Below are 23,744 nucleotides of genomic sequence, written 5' to 3'. Positions count from 1 at the left end.
TTTGTCCGATTTTTCTCAAACTTTCTTTATTCTTATTCTTTGATTTTTCTGTTTTTACACCGGCCTATTTATTCCAAAGGTTTCATTCCCCTTTAATTGGAATACTTGCCTTACATACCTGGCAGCCATAGGCAACTTGGTATCGCAAACATGGACGAGCCCTCCCCCGACTTCTAACAAACATTTAGGACTAGATATATAGTATAAAATGTCAAAATATAATGATTAATTTCTCAGGAATTTTGGGGACGGTCATATTCAATGATTACATCATTGATCTCCCAGTGGGGAAGTAATTTTCCCACCAGAACTACCAGTCTTTGTGTCTAGTAAGCTTGTGTCTATTAGTACCATGATTTTTCACTCTTTAGAAGCCTCCCCGCTAAAGTTGTTTCAGAAGTTGTGTTTAACTTTCATTTAAGCCATGGTCTAGGCCTGGGCTGAAATTATTGAAGCCATCAAATGCTGAAACTTATTTCTTTCTCTAAATCCAACATCTACTAGGATATAAAAAAGATCACTGACACATGTGGCTATCCATAGTTAAACCACATTTAGACTGCAGTTTGAATGCTACGACCAAAAATATTTTAAAAACGCTGAACGATTTTTATACATAGCAATAAATGGTATGAACTCATTTGTAGGGTGTTCGTATAGGTATTTGTGACTGTGGCATAACCCAGAGTTTGGTATACAGTCCCATGGTACTCACCCTGCTGACTCTAGACCTGATTCTGATTCACTGTCGTCTCTAGACCGATGGCGATGGCTTCTCTTGCTGCTTCTGTGTTTATCAGACTTGTCCTTACTGTAAATAAATAAATAAGTAAACAAAATACATCTGTCATGTCTATGTCATAAGTTGACTGCTGAGCTATAAAGGTAAAAAAAAATCTATTTCATCCCTTAATTTTCATTCTAATTACATGTATAATAAACTATCCATTGCAAAAATGTTTAATTCCAGTTTGGGACACAGCCTTGACAAGTTCAAGTCTCTTTTTGAACTTTTGCCGTGACCCAATTCCATTTGACTTTTTTCTGTATGTGTTTGTATAAATTGTATTGTATTCAAATGTAAATCTTGTAAATTTGTACGTATACGAAAATTTTGTAAATTTGTATGTATGAATTGTATCTTTTTATCGAATGGAATGAATAAATCTTGAAATGGTGATGGTGGAGGTAGGAAAGGTAGTAGTAGTAGGAGGAAGAAGAGATGGAAAAGAGATGGTAGAGAGAATGAGAAAGAGGAAGAATGATGAAGAGGAGGAAGGGAGGAGGAAGAAGAGGAAGGGAGGAGGAAGAAGAGGAGGCGGAGGAAGAAGTGGAAAAGATGGAAGAGGCGGAAAAGGAAGAGGATGAGGAAAAAGAAGGGGAGGAGAAAGAGGAAGAAGGGGAGGACAAAGATGAGAAATAGGAGAGAAAGGGGAGGAAGGGGAAGACGAGATGGTACAGGATGAGATGGAAGAGGGGGAGAATGAGTAGGACAAAATTGAGAAGGAGCAGCAGCAGAGGAGGAAGAATAGATGGAAGAGGAGATGGGACATGATGAGATGGAAGAGGGGGGCTGAAGAGGACCAGATGGAAGAAGAGGGGAGGATGAAGAGGAAGAGCGGAGGAGGAAGAGATGAAAGAGGAGAAAGAGGAGGAGGAGATGGAACAGGATGAGATGGAAGAGGGGGAGAAAGATGAGGACGAGATAGAGGAAGAGCGGATGAGGAAGAGCGGATGAGGAAGAGGAGATGGAAGCGGAGAAAGCAGAGGAGAAGGGGGGAGGGGAGAAAAAAGAGGAGAAAGAAGAGGAAAAAGAGGGGAAAAAATAGGAGATGTAAGGGAGAAAAGAAGAGGTGGAAAAAGAGGAGATGAAAGAGGATAAAGAAGATAAAGAGGAGGAAGTGTAGATGATAAAGAGGAAGAGGACAAAGAAGATGAAGTGGTGGTAGAAGAGGAGAAAGAGCAAGAGGAAGGATGACAGGGCTTAAAATAATATTCATCCTGAGAAAATATCTTACCTCTTGTGACTGCTCTTCTTGTCCTTCCTACATGCATAAAAAAGCAGAAAAATAAAAGTTAATTAAAAGTATCTGAATTATGTACTTCAAGAGGAAATGAATTTTCTCTAAAAATTCATTCTTTTGAACAAGTCACTCATGCAATATTCATGGTTGCCACTTTAACAATGTTGGTGATAAAGGAGGTAAATCACCCACATTCAGGGCTGTGAATGGTCACAAATAAAAGAATTGAAATATGTTTGAAGTTGCAAAAGCTCATAGTCATTTAACAGTGAAGCTTCACATATAGGGGAAAATAATGTCTTTGGGCCGGTTTGGGGTGCTTGAATCATCAAAGCATGTTTCCAAGCAGGAATATATATGTATGTATTGACTTGAAAATATTCACTCTGAAGGTTTTTCAAATAAATGTGAAAAGTTAAAGAGTAAAAAGGGATTTGCAAATGAAGTGCATTCTTTTCATTAGTGGAGTGAAAGCAAGCTTGAAATCTTGGATGGACAATAAAATACTTTATCCTTTAACATACACATTCATCATTTTGCAAAGTATGAAAACTTATCTTCTTGCAATAACATTATTCTTTCAACCAGGCTTTAAATCCGATTTATTCCCCAAATATGGGAGTGGCCAGATTCACCTCACACAGAGATCACCCGCACCCCCCCCCCCCCACCACTTTACTCTATCCTCATCCCTAAAACCAACCCTTATACTCTCCCCCACCACTTGCATTAAAAATAAAGTGTCAGCACACAAAGAAGAAAATATCAACTCACTTAAAAAAAAGAAGCTTGAACTGCAATTGTTTTATGAAGGGTTCTTTTTTTTTCATGCATAGCAATGGTGTACAGTAGTGTGTATGCATAGTCTACAAATTGCTATATTATGCAATTTTTTTTTTGATAAATTATGAATGAAAAGTGAGCTATCAGTCTAAAATACAAGAAGAATTCCTCTGAAGTCTAAGTCATGAAAGCCAGACATCAATCAACAATTAACTCTGGACAGTAAAACCAAAATTTTAAGGAGTTGTAAAATGCAATGCAGTGATCAAACGGTGATTAAAAAAGCAAACAAGTTCAAATACTGATCTCTACACCAATTTAAAAAAACTCAATTCAAATTATCCAGGAAAATTTCACAAACAAACAAATATGATAATGGACAAACTAACAAGTATTTTTAAAACAATTCTGTGCAGTATTAGAAAATACCATTTGAAAGCATACAGTACTCAGCTATCAAAGCAATATTAGAATGTGAAAGATTGCATCAAAATACATGTAACATGGTGTATGACAGCATAGACCTGATATTTCTCATAGAGATAAGTGTGGCTATTGGTTTAGCATAGCTTAACAAAATAACCGTCACTGCATCATTCAGATCATGCCTAGGGAAAACATGCTATCTATGAGATAAAGCATTTAAAATATATATCATTATATTGTATAAAGTGGGCTGATCAAACTATAGATCTCAAAATTTAGAAAATTACAAAATTTTGAGAACAGGTCAGAATATTGCATTTGGACGTTGCATGCATGGCAACAGTGGCAAGTGCCATCACATTGTCTGAAAACAATGTTGTGCATCAATTCTTGTAGAGAATGCTTTCTAGGCAAAGAAGGTTGCCACTTTCATCATGTACAATGTAATAATAGAGCCCCAAAAAAGATGTGTGGATTGAAAGTTATGCAAGATTTAATTGTCACTGAAGAATTTCATGTGATCGGTGGATTGGTGTGATAGTGCTTGATCCTAATATGGACGCCAAATCGCTTATGGCTATTAAAAATTGTTTTAAAATCAAGCAAGTCTAAAAGCACAGGAGACCGGTTCTACATCTATGTATATTGTGCATCATCACTGTACGATGTATGTTTAGAATATTAGTCCATCCTACTAAGATTAGTCACATGCAAATAATTAAGTGTTCAAAGTCATGTGAATCTCAATTTAGACACACATAAAACAATAGTGCCACAAAAATTATTAATGTACATGTACTGCTTAGTATAAAACAGGATAAAAGTAGACTTGATGTCTGATATGTGCAAGATGTACCATAGCCGATAAAGAACACTACTTTTCATCCACCTGATTGCTTAGATGGTCTAATAATTAACCTACCTCTATTTCTAAAAATTTATGCGACATTAGACTATCGAAATATATCTCATGACAAGATAACATGGCTGATCCATCTTTCATAAATCCATCCATAAAATAGCATGGATGGATGACATTTTGTCATAGGATATCATTTAGTTATCTTGTCAAAAAAAGAAAGAAAAGAAAGTAATCATCCCAGAAATTTCACACACAAGATCTTGACATCAATATGTTAACCGGTATCCCCATGGTACTTTTCTTACCCATCATACAAAAAAAAGCTACATTAAATGAAAATATTACAAATAAAAAAAAAATTCTGCAGACAGAAATGGAAAAAATAATGAACTAAGAACATAAAGCACGAAGCAAAATGCAGAAACATACATCAGGACAAAATTACAGGACAGAGCAACATTTGCACCATTTACATGAAATATTTGTAAAATATAAATAGCACCAAAAATATGAAGCATTTACAGAATGTACTATTTAAATCAATAGATTAGCTACAATGTATGCCCTTTTTAGGAAGAATGAAAGATTAGAATGGGTACATTTGGTTTATCACAGCAATAATCCATACAAGCAATACCTGTGTTTTTTACTCTTTTTCTTCTTTCCAGATCTAAGGGAAAGCATGTCATATCATAGAGAGAAAAAACATTTGGAGGCAATGTTAGATTCTGTGCTGTTAAAATGTTCACATTTATACATATATACAGATGAACACAACAATGACAGTGACAATGGACACAGTGAAAATAATACAGAGAGAAATACTGTACAAAATCAAAAGTCACAAAATAAACTCTATTCTATAAAATATGAATGTATGAACAAGATGTGTAGTTAGTAAGTTGAAAAAAGAAAATTTGGAGAATTGAAAGGGATGCCCATAACAATGTTCTGTGTCAAAGAGGTATTTGTTGAAAGGGATCGATTGGTGGAAAAGGGGTGAAAACACAGCGTATCGCATGCAAGGGACTATCATTTATTACTAAAAAGAATTATATATCTTTTAAAACAAATTGCTTGTCAAGTAGAAAGTAAAAATGCATATTTGAAAACTTTGAGGGAAAATTGGAAGTCTAAAACAATATCATATTTGTTGAAATTTTTGTTTTTCTTCATGTATACTGAGGAAGATTCTCTATAAAACAAAAAATACAGTGATTAGAATGTGAGGGAAACAATGATAGTTCAGGAGGATTTAACATATTGTGACGTTATACAAGCACAAAGTAATGAATTCAGCCAAAAAGAACCGAGAATCAGGATTTCAAAATAACTGAGAAAACACTCACTATTGCACAAAGTATCACCTACCTTTAGCCAGCATTTTCACAATATATCCTTGCATAATCTTGCTCATGAAAATAAAGACTTTTGAATAAGTTTTAATGTATTATTGATAATGGCGATATAACTAATGTCGAAATACACATTCCTCTTTGCTCACAGCAATTCTATGTATTAAAGCATTCCAGTGGAAAGTTTGGTGATGACGAATTCACGATTTTTCATTTTATTCTTTGATTTTGACTTTTTCATTGACAAAAGGAGGAAAAGATTCTTTTTAAATATGTTACGTGATAATCTTTATTTCATACAGATATACGCCTGTCAGATATAGATATTTACTTAATTGTTTTCAAAATTACTGAATATTAAAGGCAATTATAACTTAATTCTTCTGTTGGAATGGTCAGTCTATTATATATTGGCCAGGTCAAATACAATCCTGTTTTGAGATCATGTTTTTAGAATTATTCGTATGAAAATGTAAAATACTTAAAACAATGTTCCGTTGTGAATGGTATCTTTCACAAGAGGCTTTAAATTAAACGAAGATTTTAGAAATAATAACATCAAACCTAGTTCTCCTTTAGATATCGAATTGCAAAATTTCTCAAGATGCAAATGTCTGGGATGAGAATTTGATAAAATATGCAACTATTCCTGAAAAAATATTACATCTCCAGTGATATTCAAAATGGCAATTATATGTACACTGTGTGAGTAACTGAATACCTATACCTTAATAATTTATTTATATTGTTGAAAATACAATACTATTAATTTCTTTACCAGCATGTACTGGATTTGAAATGATTTGATTTAAAGTAGAATGGCCTATGTATGAGCATTATATATTTTTTTTAATGATTCATAAAATTGCCCAGATACATGATCATTATTGATGTTCATTTGCAGGGATTGACATATTTACATGAAGTCACAATCTCCAGAACAAAAATATAGAGTGGTATCCAGATGCTGGTCATACATTGTATGATAAAAATGACCATTTGAAATTTTGATCTATCATAAAAAATAATGAACATAACCTGGGATTTTCTTGTTGATGAATAGATATATACATGTATATCTTTAAGTTTAATACAATCTTCTTATTTTCTTTTTATTTTCATGTTTAAAAACTCTATCCTTCTATAAAGACTCAGAAAAAGTGTACTTTAAAGGCAATTCTTATGATTTTACACTTAGCAACACAACAAAACACAATGCAAATCATATTTACGGCTTTGATGATTGATCTAAAAGAAATTCACCATACCACAATGAGATGGGGAAAAGTATTTCATTATAAAATCAAGAGCAAAAACAAGAGTGACAGAAGTAAATATAGAAACAAGGGGGTGGCAGATGGAATGAATATTAGAGGCACTTTAAGACTTGATACATGTGGGTAAAGAAAAATACAAAAGCTGACTATAAGAGACACACACAAGCTACCCTTTATTCCATACACCAAAATCAAAAGAGAAATACAAAATTAAAAAATCAAAGAGACACTGGACATAAAGCAACAGCGGTTTTATTTCATGGAAATTATATCATTACTTTGATTCTAAAATTTGTGTCATGTACCAGCCAAAACAAGGGGAAATTATCAAATGTACATGAAGATTTAGCTTATCTGAAGAATTACATTTTCCTAGTTTTAATTTTTGCTTCATGCATTAAAGGTTTTCCCAATCATGGGAAGTAGCCTTTCAAATAGCAATTTATTCATTTTTCTGTCACTTTGAAGCTGCCATCATATCAGCTGTATATTTACCCTGCAGAATGATCTGGCAATGAATAGTTGGAACTTGCCCACCCCCCTTATTTTTTTTGGGGGGTGTCAATTTTTTTTACCAACAATTTTCTTTTTTATATAAAAGAACTAAAAAGAACTAAAATAAATGGAATTATTTTCTTAGCATTCCCTCCGATTATTTTTATCCTAATTTATGGTGTGCCACTGTACAAACTAGGTCTAGAAACATACTAGAATCAGACACTACATGTACATGTAGAATAAAATAAAAATAAAATTTTCAGCATGAGAACATTTTCTTTTTTAAATAGTTTTGTAAGAGATGAAATGGAAAGGAAAAGAATGGGGGAAAGGTTAGGTCAAGCTTTTTTCATGTGCTTATGGAAAAGTTGTGATTTACATTAGTAGTATTTAATACAAAGCAGTTTAATGTTAGCACACAGGTGAACATACAAAATGAATCTAAAAAAAAACATTCCATCTGGATGCTAAAGTCAAAAGCTATATTCATGATGTCATTGTCATGCAGATGTGATTGGTGCGATTAAGCCTGTGTATCAGCATGCAAATGATAGTCTTTAATCAAGAAAGCATGCAAAAATGTGTTATTAGGTGTGTGTACATTAATATGAAAAAAAAATCATGATGAAAACAAACTTATATCACTCCCAAAGAACAGACAGTACAGAAAACCATGGAGAGTACAATAGATGTGTGGGTGGTGCCAGTAATAAACAAATCAAAGTCATTTTGATAGCATGATTTCATCAAGAATGGTATGTTTATCTAATCAATAAGTACAAAAAAAACCAATGCAATATTGAAAGATGGTACATGGATTATTTTGCCCTTCTTGCAAAGAAAGACATGTTGATGGGAATCAAATGTTCTAGCCTACCCAGAAAGAAGCTTCATTTTTATAATATTTCTTAACATCTTTGCAGAGATACCGTAGACATGGATCCTCATTTAGATAAAAAAATCACACAAGTTTAGAAATATGATGTACTAGTAACTATATGTTTGACTTGTTTGGTAATTGTGCATACCATCCGCATTATATATGATGCCATTTTACATCTTAATTATGTAGAAATGAACATATTTTAATTTGCTACTGTGCTTCCTTGTGATCAATGTATTATCCACTTTAACAGAAAACATTAGTGTTGCTCACATTTTCACATAATTTATTTGATCAGGTGTAGAAATGCTGTTGATGCACTTGGCCACAACATGCCGTATACAAATAGTGAATAGGCATGAGTGCGATGGTGCGAGATTTCGCATAAGGTGAAAGAAAGTGTCTTTTTCTTTCACCGAATGCAAAATGTCGCACCATCGCATGAATAAGAATATTCGCTATTTGTGTTGTATAACGCCTCGGAAGTTAGCGAGAATATGAATAATCTTAATTTTTTCCAAGGTGAATCTATGAAAATAAAGAAAATTTTGAAAGCGATAGGAAGATCCATCAAATGTGCATCTGATCTGCAGCAGCAATGCGTATTCAGCCAGTAAGCCCTACGCATGTATTGCACCTGCATTTACTATTAAAGCATATGCAATGTGTTGAATCATTTTTAGTGACGTCACCTTTTCCTGGCCTGTGAAACGGTACATTATGGACGGTACAAGAAATTCAGCCTCCCATTTGCTCACATACAACAAGCTCAGTAGCCGTGTAGGCATTGTACATCTGCTACTGCACAGATGCAATGAGCCTAAAATCCCAAAATACATGTAGTTTCTGCTGATGCAACAGAGTAATCATATCTTCTTGTGTTTTATGTATACCAAGTGTCCAAGAGAAATTGGAGTGCTCAGCAGATACCAAGTACCTTGACCTGTTCAATTGGGTAACACAACATTTTTCTTAAACCATAATAATTTCTCTCTGAAGACAAGGAAGAGGATCGTGATCAGGCTTTATGGTTCAGAATCATGTGGGTTTTTATAGGATTAACGTTAATGTTTCGTTTAAAGCTCTGGCTTACATGTATGGCGTGCAATTTCAGTAGAAGCAATTGCCGCAGAGGTAATTGTCATGGGACCATTCAAGAAAGGATCATCACTTATGTAAGGACTATGGCTACATTTAATAATGTTTACACAACATTGTACTTTTGAGGATTCAGCTAATATTCCAATGCAAATATGCAATGACAAAAGATTCAATTAATGACTCAAGGCTCTAAAAACCCAAATACATCAGCAATTTATCTGAAATGAAATCGCCTCCAAAATGATTATGCTTATACTTTTGTTTACCTAGATTTAAACAGAATTGCTCTGAAAGAATTCTACGGAACATTTGAGGACAAAATAGACTACTTGCTCGCTTTCATAAGGTACTTCTATGAGAATTATCTACAGATGAAAACAAGTTCTGAGATTAGAATTGTCTTTATTTGAACATAAGGATAATGAGCACAGGATCTTCATTCACACTCTCTTTCTCCCCCTCTCTACTTGTCTTTTTATTTGTGTCTTCCTCTTTTACTCTCTCCTTCCCTTTCCTTCCCCTCTCCCAAAACCTCACAGTTACTCCACTCTCTTTCTGCCCCTACCTTTCACACTCTCTATACCCCCCTCCCCCGGGAAAAAAGTAGTTCTATGAGTGTATTCAATCTTACCACCACCATGTGCATGTGACTGCATTTCCTACAAAGCATTGCAAAGAATGCACATCTGAATCCTGCTCAAAAACCTACCAAAATGGTGTAAATTTTGCGATGGACGGTAACCAACATGGAAGTCAACCAAATGTATAATTAATTGTTGACCTCATAGGGACATGCGGGGGTGTATTATGGCACCCACAAATAAAGATACAACACAGAAATTCACAGAGTGAATGATAAGGCTTGATGTCGTTGGGTTTGGCAGATTTGATTTTCTTTTTCTTTTGATCACCAATTTCGATGGATGAAATTTAAAATTTTGCAACAATTTTTACAAAATGTACAAAATATACATTTTCACATAATTCCCACAAATTTCTTAGATTGATGCTTGAAAGCGTGACAAGTACACAAATAGTTGTGTGACTCATATAGGGTGGTAGAATCTTGCTTTCTTTTCATTGGCTGTCAACTTTACTAGGTGAGGGTCTTTATTATTGAGAGCAAGGATACCATTAACGGTAATGCCATGGTCACATTTGTTCTACGGCGGCCGTACGGCGAGTTGAAAACAGCCGTTTTATCATTTTTTGTCCAACTACATATAGGTGGTTTGAATCGAAATTGATAAAACGGCTGTTTTCGACTAGCCGTACGGCCGCCATAGAACAAATGTGACCATGGTATTACATGTAGTTTTAAGAAACAGGCCAAGATGTACCCCTACAAAATAATTAAGTTTCTATTGGCTATTGCAGCATTGTGAGGAGGCAGTTACTTATGTGTGTATTTTTCATGGCAATCTAGATGTACATTACACACTAATATGTCTCATACAAAAATGTTTTCTACTAATCTGTGAATAACTAGTATCCGTTAACATTTTATTAGCTTCATAATAGTCACTCTTTAATATTACAAAGACGCATAAATCAAATTTGTGTATCAAAACAACATATTTTATAAATTTTCAACACTTTAAATCCCTAAACGATCAAATTTTATGGATTGCAACTTTTTTTATTTGTATTTTTTTTATTGAATTGTATTTTGGAAAGTGGAAATACACGTACTTGTGTCATGTACATGTAGGCTACATAAGCTCAACCCACCCTGTGTTATCAAGTACATGTAGTTTAATAAAATGCAATCTACTTTCAGTAACAGAAGATTTGTCTCTGAAATTAATTACAGTCCATTCTATACCCTATAATTCATTCATTCATAAATAATCTTGACACAAAGATCTCCATAAAATGTAAAAACTGTGGTTTGTAGACATCTTCATAATCACTGTTCACATGAGTTGGTCAAACATACAATAGTAGGAAAAGCAGATCAACTTTTATTCTAAAATATACAATATTAAAAAAATAGGTAACAGTTCAATCAGTTTGAACTTTAAAGACAAGATTTACACTTTATGAGCATTTCCCTGATTTTGTTCTTTCACAATGAAAACTACACAAACTCTGTTTACAACACTAAAGGTAGACGAAGTAAGATTACAGGTGACTGTTGTTGCATAATACAGTCCTTATTTATCAATCCTTATTTATCCCTCTCTACACATGTAGGTAAGTAAAGTTTAAAGAAAGATAATCCTCATTATTTTGTTTTCTGCAATAGCACATTTTGCTCTGTAGCTCAACTGAGAACTTCCTCAAGTCAAAATGTAATAGTTTTCTATAAAGGGTACATGGACAGGAGGAGTATTTGGAGCCATTCGGTGTGTGCCTGTTATCCTTGGTATTACATGTACCATCATAAAACACTATGGCAACCAACATTCAATCATATCCAATCAATCATATTCAATCACTCCTTTTAAATTCTTTAAATTCTTTAAGGTGCCAGCAGACATCATTAATTTCTCACGTGCTAACAGCTAAAAGCATTCTCACCTCGGCACTACACACATGTGAACACTCATATCAAAATTACATAACAACTTTAATATTTATCACCACTATTCAATGTTTTGTCTCTCTCACAATCACCATCGGCACCATTAAACATCAAAGGCCCATTGCATCAAAAGTTGTCATCAAACACAACTTAAAACTTAGATAGAACCTGATTTTCAACTTATAAGAAGCATGCATTAGAAACCTGCATCTGATTTTAGTTTACCGATGTTCAAGTGCAGCTTTTTCTAAAAACTGGCCCTCAGTTACTCACCAATATCTCCATATCAGACCAGTAAACATCAATACAGTGTAATTCATATCATACATAACATGATCCCTAAGCGTTATATTCACAAAACACTGAAAAAGCAAAAAACTTAATATTGGGGGGGCTTTTTCTCCCTCATCCCCCACCCCAGTATCAAGGACAACTTGCCACTAATTATTTGCAATCAGTGAATACACACTATTTTCTGTTGTGTTGTTCTTTATATAACATTGGAAATATGCCTTTTTTAGAAACTGATGATAATATTATGTTATGGCCTGTATAATGGATCCATGCAGATATCAACAATTGGAAACAGTATAAAATACAAGTATGTATGGTCCAAAAAGTCTGATTATCATGGTTACTACTGTAACATAACATTAATATAGTTGGAATGATTATGTTACAGAATACCCTGGAAAAAATACATTTCACGTGTACATATATCTCTGACATGACTATTCAATTAAAAATAAATGTATCAATAAAATGAAATACATACATGTTTGTGAGCTATAAATTTTTGAAAAGGAGAAAAAAGAAAAAAAAATCTATTTTCTATGTCCACTGAAAGCTTCCATATGTCTTCAAGGGTAAAACGAAAAACAAAACAGGGGAGAGAGAATAATATAGAATATTAATGTAAATGCGTATGAAAGCATTTGTGTTTAGGGTTAGAAGAAAAATAGCAAACATGTTTTAAGACTATGATAGACACAAAATCATCTCTTGAAATGGTTGCTTAGAATTTCTCTATTCACCCAACCAATAAAAGAATAAACTTAAACATCGGAATAACAACTTTTCCAGTGCTTTCACACTTTACCTCTAATTGATACAATTGTATCACCTCTAAAATAAATATTAGAAATAAGTTTCTTTTAAAGGAATGACACTCAATTTTTAATCTGAATGAGTGGAGTTAAAGACAAAAAGGTCAAAGAAAGTTGCTGTACTATTGGTATAATGACGCATTATTGCAAATACTGAATGTACAACACATGTATGTTTAGAGCGATTCCAACGTATTGACAAGTCACATGACTGAAAGATTGTTATAATATATATGAGACGTTAGAGTTACAATCCAATATTGCGTTTATTTCAATTATATGTTGAACATTCATTTTGAAGCATGCAGCACACATAGAAGACAAACAGAGAAAGAAAAAACAAGGAAATGAGTTTGGATTGGGGAAGTGTATCTTACCTCGAATGCTTAGACTTGTGTGACTTTTTCTTCTTCTCTTTTCTTGCTGGTGACCGACTTTCTGAACTGGTGCATCAAAGACAAATAAAAGAATCATTTACAAATTCTGCACACAGAAAAAAATATGCACATACATCGGACTATACACAAATGTTGAGTCCACACATCTCAGCCGTTTACAAAAATGCAATGGCATTTGAAGAGCAATTCCAGTGCATCAATTACGAAAAAAAATTATTTACACAAGTTCTGATCATGAGATTGATTATTGGCTTATGCCGTATGATAAGAAAGCTGAAAATATCTGTAAGCCAAAATATGAGTTTTGGATATGACTGATAATCATTAATGCATCCATGGATCACTACTTTTTTCCACACAGTTTCATAAACTATCATTATAAGATAAGATTAAGATTTAAAAAAGGACTGTATAATTACTGGCTTCTGTGTCCGCTTTTCTTTTTCTTCTTCTTTGGAGGTGGCGATGGTGATGGACTTGGGTCTCTCAAAATTCTGAAATTAAAAAAAATGGAAACTTATGATAATAAAACTTAAGTATTATTGTGGAAGAACAATACCACCACTCTCCTCAGGTGGGTGTTTCATAAAGCTGTTCCTACATATAAGTTAGGATTGACTAAACGCACGACTGGTAACCCTTTCTCGTCGTACATGATATATAGAAAATGGTTATTAGCTCATCCGGCCCTTGGGCTGGATGAGCTAATAAGCATTTAATCTGGAAATTCAACACTTTAAAAACTTTGATCAGGGGTGCAGGAGAAGCACTCACATTACGTTAAAACAGTGAAAATTGGGGGTTTTCATTGAGCATGAAGAGGGGTCATTTATTGTCAATAAAGTCAGGAATAACTCACTAACAGATCTATGAAACAGCCCCAGACACTATCTTGAAAAGTTACAATACATGAATAATCTAGGTATATAGGTGATAGTTTGATTAAAACCCAGACATCTTTGGAAGCAACTTACTCATATTTCTTCTCAGCCATAGCTTTGGCTTCTGCTTCTTTTGCCCTTCTCTCTGGGTCAAATGAGCTGCCATCAACATAACCATCCTTGATACCAAAAGCTTCTCTCAGTTTGGCATTCTGTTTCTCTTTAGCTTCTGCTATCTCATGTGTGTCTGTCAAACTATGTAAATAGAAACAAATACATAATGGGATTTTTTTTAAGTGGGGTGACCCATGTTAGAAAATGGCCATCCAATAATAAAAGCAGAAATCTACTTTGAGATGTATCAGTGGAATTCATGATCAAAGCAAGAGATTAGCTCAAGTCAAATTGTCTTTCACTTCTGTGCATTTCTAAATCTCTGATACTACTTCACTTGCTGTTCATACAATGTATGACTTAGTATCATGAAAGGGTTCCCCCCCCCCCTTATCCAATTATGTTACATGTACTTGTCCAGTATGATATTCAGACATGAAAATCAAATCAATTATAATCACTTTGGGTTGCAAGCCAGACTGATATTTTTTATGTTATCAGTCAGAGTCAAGTGGCACAACCATCAGGCTAACAGCAGGTCAAGTGACAGATTTAAAAAAAAAAAAAGAAATCTTCATTTGTTACAAGATTCAACAATTATATCAGTCAGAATCAAGTCAACAATGAATTTAGTCAATGAGACTTACCTAGCCCTTTCAGGAGTTGCTTTGCCTGCGAGGTCAGAGATTCCCTCCTTGTCAAACAACATCTTTCGAAAAGCACTCACTTTCTTTTCAATCTCCTCTTTGCTGTACGTTCTAAAAAAGACCAATAAAAGTGCATCCATGTCATGAACTTAACTGTTTTAATAGTCCTCTTTTGCAAATTTTGCAAATTATTATAATACTTGCTATAAAAGAAATGATTTTCATCATGCTCATCATGCTCTTATGTTATTGCAAAAGTCACTTTTTGACCAACTACATTGTAAATACGCATCAGTGAAGAATATTGGGTCAAAAGGCTCTGGTTTCTTAACATGGGAAGTGTTGCCATATATACCGATGAAGTCTCAGGGGTGCACCTGTCATCTAGGCATTAGGGAACCCATCTAAATCAAGGATGCAGAAATTGAACGTCACCTTGAATTGTGACGTAGGCTGATCTCTACAAACTTCAAAGACTTTATTACCAAATCATATGCCATTTTAATTTGATGAGGGTCAAATGGGTAATTTTCCTGAGAAAAGCGATAAGATTTGGCCGAAAATCTGTGACTAAATATCGGTATTTCACTTTTTGAATTTTCCAACATTTGGATCAAAAGCTTAGCATATTGTGGTATTCAATTCCATCATCTGGGCCCCATTTCATAACAAGTTGCTATGATGGCAAGTCTCGCTAGAATGTCAACTATTGGTCATGACAACAGTGAGAAATTTTCTTTTTGATCGGCTCTTCCAGTGATATAGTCGCACCTTTTTATGAAATGGGGCAATGGGGAGCGTTTCATGAACATTTTTGTCTGACACGTTGTCAAATCTGATATATTTCCTTGATTCTGATTGGCTGATAGGCACTGCTTCTATGGTAACTGTCGGATAAAACATCTGAAAACTCCTTCCATGAAATGCTCTATTGGACTTACCCTTGTTCCTCCATGACTTCCTTCATCTCCGTGCACTTGAGTTCCACCTGTCGCTTCCTCTTATGGGCCAGGATCTCCTGGTTAGGAGGTCTGTAGAGGAGTGCCTCTGCCTTCTTGATCTCTTCCTCAGACTTGTAGTCCACCTTCTGCTTCTGGTTGCGCACCAAGGCAAAGTTTCGCTGGACGTACCCATTGGTGCCGCTACCACGGGCTGTCGTTAGACCGACCCCGTTATACATGGTGCCACGTTTGGCTAGGCTAGGATGCTAAAACCTGCGGAAAATGGGCATGGATGAAAGATAAAAAATTATAGGCCTATCATATGCCACAACTTGCTGGGCTAAAATGCTAAAACCTGTAGAAAAGGTGCATAAATAAATTCAGAGATCAGTGGAAAAAGCATACAAAATATACAAGCGGCAATCTGAAGTGATGAAACAAACAGTATACCAGTAAGTGCTTGGATTTCATAGTGTTTATTACAATAACTGTATTATCACTATGATTATCATACAAGAGCATTAACAATAATAATAACTAGAACTATTACTGAAGATGATTAATACCCCACCCTATGCCATTACCATGACAACAGTTTCCAACATATGCATGTGTGAGCAAAATATAAGAATCGGTTAATTTTTTTTTTATTGGAGGGGTGGGTAGATTTTTACTTCCTCAATAAGTTACATTGGATAAAAACCTTAGTGATTTCGGGGGCTCCTTTTCTCAACTTGGAAAAAAAATAACAAGACGGAATGAGAAGGCAAGTCAATGAATAATTTACCCATAATGCACTACAAATCTATCTTGAAGGTGATACAATATTCCTCTCATCGAGAATACATGTAGGAGCCCAAAAGCATAATTAAGTTCAAAATCAATCATTCAATAACTTATCACTGGCTTATCGATATTTAAGTACCTATTACATGTAGATGACATAATTTGCTTTGGCAAAGTTTGGCATAATATACATGTCTCACTCAAGTACATGTAGAGTGACACCAACTGAAAACATCTTTCAGAGTAAAATTCCATTTAATGGATGCAAAGATGTATTTGTTTGTACATGTATGACGATGACTCTGGTCTACAGTGTAATCATCATCTTCACCAACAATATAAAGAAGATGAACTCTCTCTTAAGAACATTGTCAATCTCTCATTGTAAACATCATCACAGTACAGGTACATATACAGGTGTATATAGATATCAAACATTCTTTTTTTCTTTGTAACAATACAAACTTTACAAGTTATAAATTCAACATTGCAAGTGTACGTACAATACATGCCCACATATACGGTATGTACCTTAATAAAAGAAACAAGAAGCATAATTGTATAAAATACAGTTTAAAAAAAGATCATCAATACAATTACAAACTTAAATGTTCCTGGGAGTACATGTATGTACATGTACATTCATAGCATCTGACCCTGACATGTAAAATCAATACTAACTGAAATGAGTCAAGAAGGGATCTACATGTAATGTACATTCAATGCAGTACAAAAAGCATTCATGGATAGCAGTTCATGTATTGATTTTTTCACCCTGTATTCTGCTTTCTCCCTGTAGCCCAAACAAAGAGTGTTAGAAAGAAGGCTAAAATATATTGGTCCACCATTTTGTACATACTATAACATTAAAGGACATGACATGATTGAAAATTATCATTTTTGTTGATGTATCTTGAAGACATTCTCCAGCTTGAGAAAGCAATTTACTTTGACTGAGAAATTTAATGATACACCCCTGATGTCATTACAATGTTGCCAAAATTCAGGTGATGGATCAGGTAATACATGTAAGATAGATCTTATGAGATTCATTATTAAAATTTAAAGCTAATTACAAGTAACTAAATTGGGCATTTGAACTGCCTACCAAAAGTCTTTGGAGTACTCATAGCTAATATCATGATTTATATATATTGTCCACTACTTTTCTGCTGTTGAATCTTAACATCATTACAATTATCCTACAAACCTCAATAGTGTTGCAACACCCTCTGTAGTAAGCATTGCTTTAATATAAAGGTACAAAAATGTACATTGCTTTGAATAAAAAGAAAAAATCTAATAAGCATAACACTGAAATTGGATGTACAGTGTAAAATAATAAGGTTACAAACATTTTTATATTAAGCTTAAATTCACAATTAACAACAGTACTTGGTCGGTATGCAAATGAAGAGATTCATGACATCACCTACTCACTATTTCCTTTGTATTTTAATAAGAAATATGAGATATTCTGATTTGCTTCTCTTTGATTGGGTGTTGTTGCGTGCGCCTGTAATCCAAGCTATGTGGGGAAGTTACAAATTGATGCAGAGGTTCGAGCCCTGGTCAGGTCTTTCGCATGGTGATGTTAAAGGTCGGTCCCAGACGTAAATAATCATTTCTGATTGATACACGTCTGAAAAACTCACATACTCATTCACTCACTTGCTTTTCATTGTCCTCTGAAACAAAGTTTTCTCTCCATGTGTAATGACCATTACTGTAACATTTCATGGTTTCTGAAATCACAGACCAAAAGATCTGCCTGTGGCAGCTTGATTTAATTCGCAAAATTTTGGTCCGTGACTTCAGTCCGTAAATGTATATTAAAACTACGGCGATGGCTGATTGAGCGAAGTCTGAGAATTCAAAGGATAACATCTAGATAGAAGCCAAAATACAGCCTTCCCGATGCCTGATCTGGATGAAATTCAGATCAAGGATCGATTAGATCGATATTTGGCAAAAATTTTGACAAAATTTAAGGTAAAATTAGTTTCCCAACATCAACAGGTAATGCAAAACTGCATTAGCGCCCACATTTACATAATAACAGACTGCAATAACAAATGTGGATTTTTGAGGGAAATCCATATTTACCATTGTACCTGTAAAAGACATGCAAGTCTATAAGGTCCGTTTTTAGGCTGTGATGAAAACATCTCAAAATTCTATTCCAATTGACGAATGCGCGCTGTGCTGGAAAACTGTTCTGAAAAAGTGTGACCTAACTTCGCAGACCAAAGTTTTCAAGGAGATAAAAACAAAAACTCAAGCTCAAAAGGTGAGATATTTATTTCAGATTGACGACAAAATGCTATAGAATTTAGTCAGTACCACAATGAACTCCCATTTTTGATGATATCTGCTTGCAAAAGGATGATATTGTGATGCTTGTTGAGGATATCAGATTTCTTCATAACGGGGCGCTAACAGTGACAAATTTGCTGATCTTTTGTCAACATTTTCATGAATACTTATCTCATCCTGAAGAAACGTGCACCAAAAGATAATTTTAGGTCGTTTCACGTTGAGGATGTCAGATTTTAAGGATATTGGCTAGTTTTTGAGATGACCGTCCGCGAAGTATAGTCATGCGCGAAGTTTGGACTCACTGCCATACTGTATAGGCCAGTGTATGGCGAATGGTCGGGGTGGACCGGCTGTGGTCACTCAGAGTCAGACTCAGACTGAGTCAGGTGAAAATGAAAGATTTGAAATAAATCATGTTGATTGAAATTGCGCAAAAAAAAATGAGTTGAAATTCGTCTTGAGCGTCTCTGAACTTTGTGTGCGCTTAATAAGATATCACAATTATCAATATTTTATTATTATCATTAAAACAGACCAGTTGAGCAAGATACCAAGACAAGTCCAAGGCAAAGCACAGCTCAGCTCACTTTACCCAATTACGGACGTAGGATGGGGGGTCGGGTGTCCGGACACTTTATCTTTTTGACTTTTGTAGCCTTCTTTTTGGTCTGTGGATTACACCAAAAATATGAATTCATTACTTCTAATAAGTTTCTATTTTGTTCTTTATAATATTTCCTAACATTTTGTACTAATAATTGATAAAACTTCGTTTGCAATTTTTTCCAAATGACATTCTAAAATTGATCGTCCGGATACACAACTGGGTATACTGGTATCTCACGTCACAGTCACACACTCAACGAGTCACAGAATCGAATTCTCACACAGCTTGTAATTCGGAAATAGTAATACCGGCTTATACCCCATCTTATATTTCAGTTTACAATCGTCTTTCGATCGCCTTTTATTTCATGACACACTAAAAATCCATATAATTAAAAATATTCATCAAAATACGACATATTCACCTTATTTTCGTGAAAGATATGTGTTTTTCGGTCTGCCACCGTCGTCGCCTTCTGTCTTGTTTTCTCAGGCTCAGCTAGCGCTTAAAAATCGACGGCGATTTTACAGAAATGTAAGGATTTGTCCAGAAGAGGGCGCGCGACAACTACTCTCAAGGCCCTACGTAATATAAACTAGCTCCTAAAAACAGTTTGGAAATCTGACTTTGATCGATAATTCCTCCTCGGTTTTAGAAAATATCAATGTGTAATTAATATTAATGAATAGATCATTTAATTTTCTTTAAAATTATACCCTACATGATATGATTATGGTTCATGTGGAGGTGCAGTGCCTTGAAATGTGGGGCAAGGTCAAAATTCAAAAGTTGCAAAATGACACAATATTGAAAGTCACTGTTCTTTTCTTCCATGGTGATGAGTGAGTTTCTCAGCGGTTTCTTTTAATTATTTTCATGCACCTTAACATCAACATTAAAATGGAATCAAACACACCTCTGCACAAGCAAACACATAACAAACAAATAAACCATCACTATATAAACCACAACAAAACATAAAAAATGAAGAAGCAGGGGTTTGATTTGAATTTTCATCTCTATTGACACATACAAAAGAATGCCCTGTACTGACCCTTCATGACTATTTCTGCTCGTTTTGCAGCTTTTCAATTCAGACCTCACCCAACACTTTTGAATTTTGCTCTTGTCTTTTTGGATGGCATGATCATAACAAGCATGGCATCATTTTATAGCGAATCAAATGATCTTTTTGAAAGATATTAAATATGCATTGTGTAGAATTTGGAGTTGGGAGAAATTAATGGCCAAACTCAGATTTCCAAACTTTTTTTTGCTCGTTTTGCAGCTATTCAATTCAGACTTCATCCAACACTTTTGAATCCTGCTCTTTTCATGATGGCATGATCACAACAAGCATGGTATTGTAAAGAGAATTGAATGATCTTTTAAATGATGTCAAATATGCATTGTGAAAAAATTTGGAGTTGGGAGAAATTAATGGCCAAACTGAGATTTCCAAACCTTTTGGAGGGGTTTATACATGTATAGGGCCTTGACTGCTCTGAACTGAGATACCGGATGAGCTCGATTATAGCAACAAGAAATGTGGGCTATGAACTCTGAAAAATATTGGGTAAAATAAATTGCTCTATGAGGGTGTGTCCAACCAACATTGGGCATTTCTTTTGGGCATTTTTTATTCAATTCAATTCAATTCTTTTATTTCATTTCCATTCGAAACATAATACAAAGTAATATAAAACAATACAAATCAAGTACAATTTTACAGAAGGGCATTCTTACTTCGTAAAAAAACAACAGTATAATATAGAGCATAAATGGAAATGGAAATGTGATATCCAGTGTGCTTAAAATATTTAGCCCATTCCAAAGTAACCTTACATTCTTCCCGCATTTGGTAAAAGGGAAAATAGGCCTATACTGCCCAAATTGTTTGGACACTCGCCAGGTGTAGTAAAAATTCTACCCAATATTTTTCTTACAGTGTGGGTCACAGCCTTTATCAGTTAGCTGGAACATTTCTTGCCACATTGATTCGTATTAAAAAATCGTGGATTTTCTTTTTAAGATTTAAGCAAAAAAGCAATGCTTGATAGAGATGACTAGAAATTAATCCAAGGACATAATAAGAAGCGATGTTGTTTTACAAAGCCTGTACTGCGATCAAGAAGAGAGAGAAACCCATTATAATACATACATACATACAATAAATTGCACAAAAATGTGAGGACTCCATGGCATGCTATAATAGTTAAAGGACAAGTCCACCCCAACAAAAACTTGGTTTGAATAAAAAGAGAAAAATTCAACAAGCATAACACTGAAAATTTCATCAAAATCGGATGTAAAATAAGAAAGTTATGACATTTTAAAGTTTCGCTTCATTTCACAAAACAGTTATATGCACATCTCCGATTCGGTCGGTATGCAAATGAGGGAACTGATGACATCACTCACTCACTATTTCTTTTGTATTTATATGAAATATTTGATTTTCTCGTCATTGTCATGTGAAATGAAGTTTCATTCCTCCCTGAAAACGTGGAATTTTATTATTTTAACATTTTGTGCTTCAGGCAAGGAGGTCCTAATCATATCAAATTCGTAAAATTGAAATATTGTATAATTCAAACAATAAAAAACAAAAGAAATAGTGAGTGAGTGACATCATCGACTCTCTCATTAACTGTCTAGTTCATATAACTGTTTTGTTAAAAATAAGCGAAACTTTGAAATGTCATAACTTTCTTATTTTACATCCGTTTTTGATGAAATTTTCATCATTGTGCTTGTCTGATTTTTCTCTTTTGATTCAAATCAACATTTTTCTGAGGAGGACTTGGCCTTTAAAAGCAATGGATTATGCCTACACTTAAAGGTGATTTCATTTTTATTCAAACTTTTCATCTCTTCAGTTCTAAATGAGAAATTCCTTTCATTCTAAACCTTTAATCAAATAGAAATGAAAATAAGTTTTGCCTGATTCAACATTTTTAAAAAGGTCTTTATTGTTTATTTTATATCGTTCATTATTTGGCGTGTTATTTATTTTTTTATTTTTTCATTGCAATTTCACTTCGGTGATGCATTGAATTAAAAAGAGGGATGCTGCCCCATCCCTTTCTCATTTGTACTTGCCCTTAAACCTGTCGTAAAATAGTGATCCTGGCAGCACTAGCGTACCTACGGGGGGGGGGGCGATCTGCCCCCCTGACGAGTCACAACCCATGCAAAGGACGTATCCCTGCCCCCCCCCCTGACGAGCTTGAAGACCTTTTTTCCCCCTTTTTTTTGGTTGTCAATTTTTTTTCTGGTAGGAAATCCTTTTTTTGTGTGTGTGCTTGCTTGTCATTTTTTTTGGGGGGCGGACGAATTTGCCCCCTCCCCCGTGGAAAATCCTAGGTACGCCACTGCCTTGCAGGATAATGGTTAAAGACCGAAAGAAAAATAGGCCTAGAATTCCAAATAAAACCTAAAACTAAAAAACAAATCAAATGCCCTAAAAAATTAACCTACACAAGTGTTATTTTTTTCTCACCAACCTTAATCATCATTATATTCTTCTATTTATCCTGATCAATACATGTGCTAATATTTTATTCGCAGTATTATTATCATTTGATATGTACAATATAAAATACTGAATTGAATCTTCACAATGATTATTATGGAAGGAAAGGTAGTTCTGTGGCAATTGAATTCTCGCAGCTATAGTAATCAGGACCCCCTCCCCATCTTTTATTTCAGTTGGCCCACGTCTATCGATCGTCTTTATCGTCTTTAATTTCTACAAAATCCATATACCTAAAAATTTTCATCAAAATATGACATACTCACCTTATTTTCGTGAAAGATAATGTGGCTTTTTCGGGCTGCCACCGTCGCGTCGTCGCCGTCTGTCTTGTTTTGTCAGCTAATATCGTCGTCGTTTTTACAGAATGTAAGGATTTTTCCAGAAGAGGGCGCGCGACACTATGAGCTCGACTCGGGCAAAGCAAGCAACAAGAGATGTCGTGGGCTATATAATGTGTCAAACTTAGCTGGTGCATTTTCATGCCACATTAATTCGTATTGACAAATCAAGGATTTTCTTTAAATATTTAAGAAAAGCAATGCTTGATATAGATGACTGGAAATTAATACACAGACATTATACAAACTGCGATCATTTGTTTTTGTATCTGTATTTTAATGAGAAAAAAAATGCACTCACACATGCAAGCACTATATTTTGGATAGAACATG

At 34.6% G+C, this 23,744-nt stretch overlaps 1 protein-coding gene across 4 annotated transcripts in view; it reads right to left on the bottom strand.

The window, feature by feature from the left end:
* Positions 1–23,424, bottom strand: part of LOC121408196 (serine/arginine repetitive matrix protein 2-like) — a 39,627-nt gene extending 16,203 nt beyond the window's left edge. For 2 of the 4 annotated variants that reach the window (XM_041599578.1, XM_041599575.1), the window contains exons 1-9: positions 19,960–20,049; positions 15,824–16,096; positions 14,883–14,993; positions 14,215–14,376; positions 13,660–13,734; positions 13,220–13,285; positions 4,733–4,765; positions 2,019–2,045; positions 716–811 (exon numbers count right to left, since the gene is read on the bottom strand). In XM_041599578.1, the coding sequence (XP_041455512.1) occupies positions 716–811; positions 2,019–2,045; positions 4,733–4,765; positions 13,220–13,285; positions 13,660–13,734; positions 14,215–14,376; positions 14,883–14,993; positions 15,824–16,062 (809 nt within the window). In that variant the 5' untranslated portion in view covers positions 16,063–16,096; positions 19,960–20,049. Of the gene's footprint in view, positions 1–715; positions 812–2,018; positions 2,046–4,732; positions 4,766–13,219; positions 13,286–13,659; positions 13,735–14,214; positions 14,377–14,882; positions 14,994–15,823; positions 16,097–19,959; positions 20,050–23,336 lie in introns of those variants that run through there. The other 2 variants (XM_041599576.1, XM_041599577.1) reach the window with 2 other exon arrangements.
* Positions 23,425–23,744: the final 320 nt, after the last annotated feature.

Source organism: Lytechinus variegatus, chromosome 2, assembly GCF_018143015.1.
Source record: "Lytechinus variegatus isolate NC3 chromosome 2, Lvar_3.0, whole genome shotgun sequence".
Taxonomy (NCBI): domain Eukaryota; kingdom Metazoa; phylum Echinodermata; class Echinoidea; order Temnopleuroida; family Toxopneustidae; genus Lytechinus; species Lytechinus variegatus.
The sequence above is the reverse complement of the archived record's forward strand: the minus strand, read 5'-3'. Positions and strand labels throughout refer to the sequence as shown.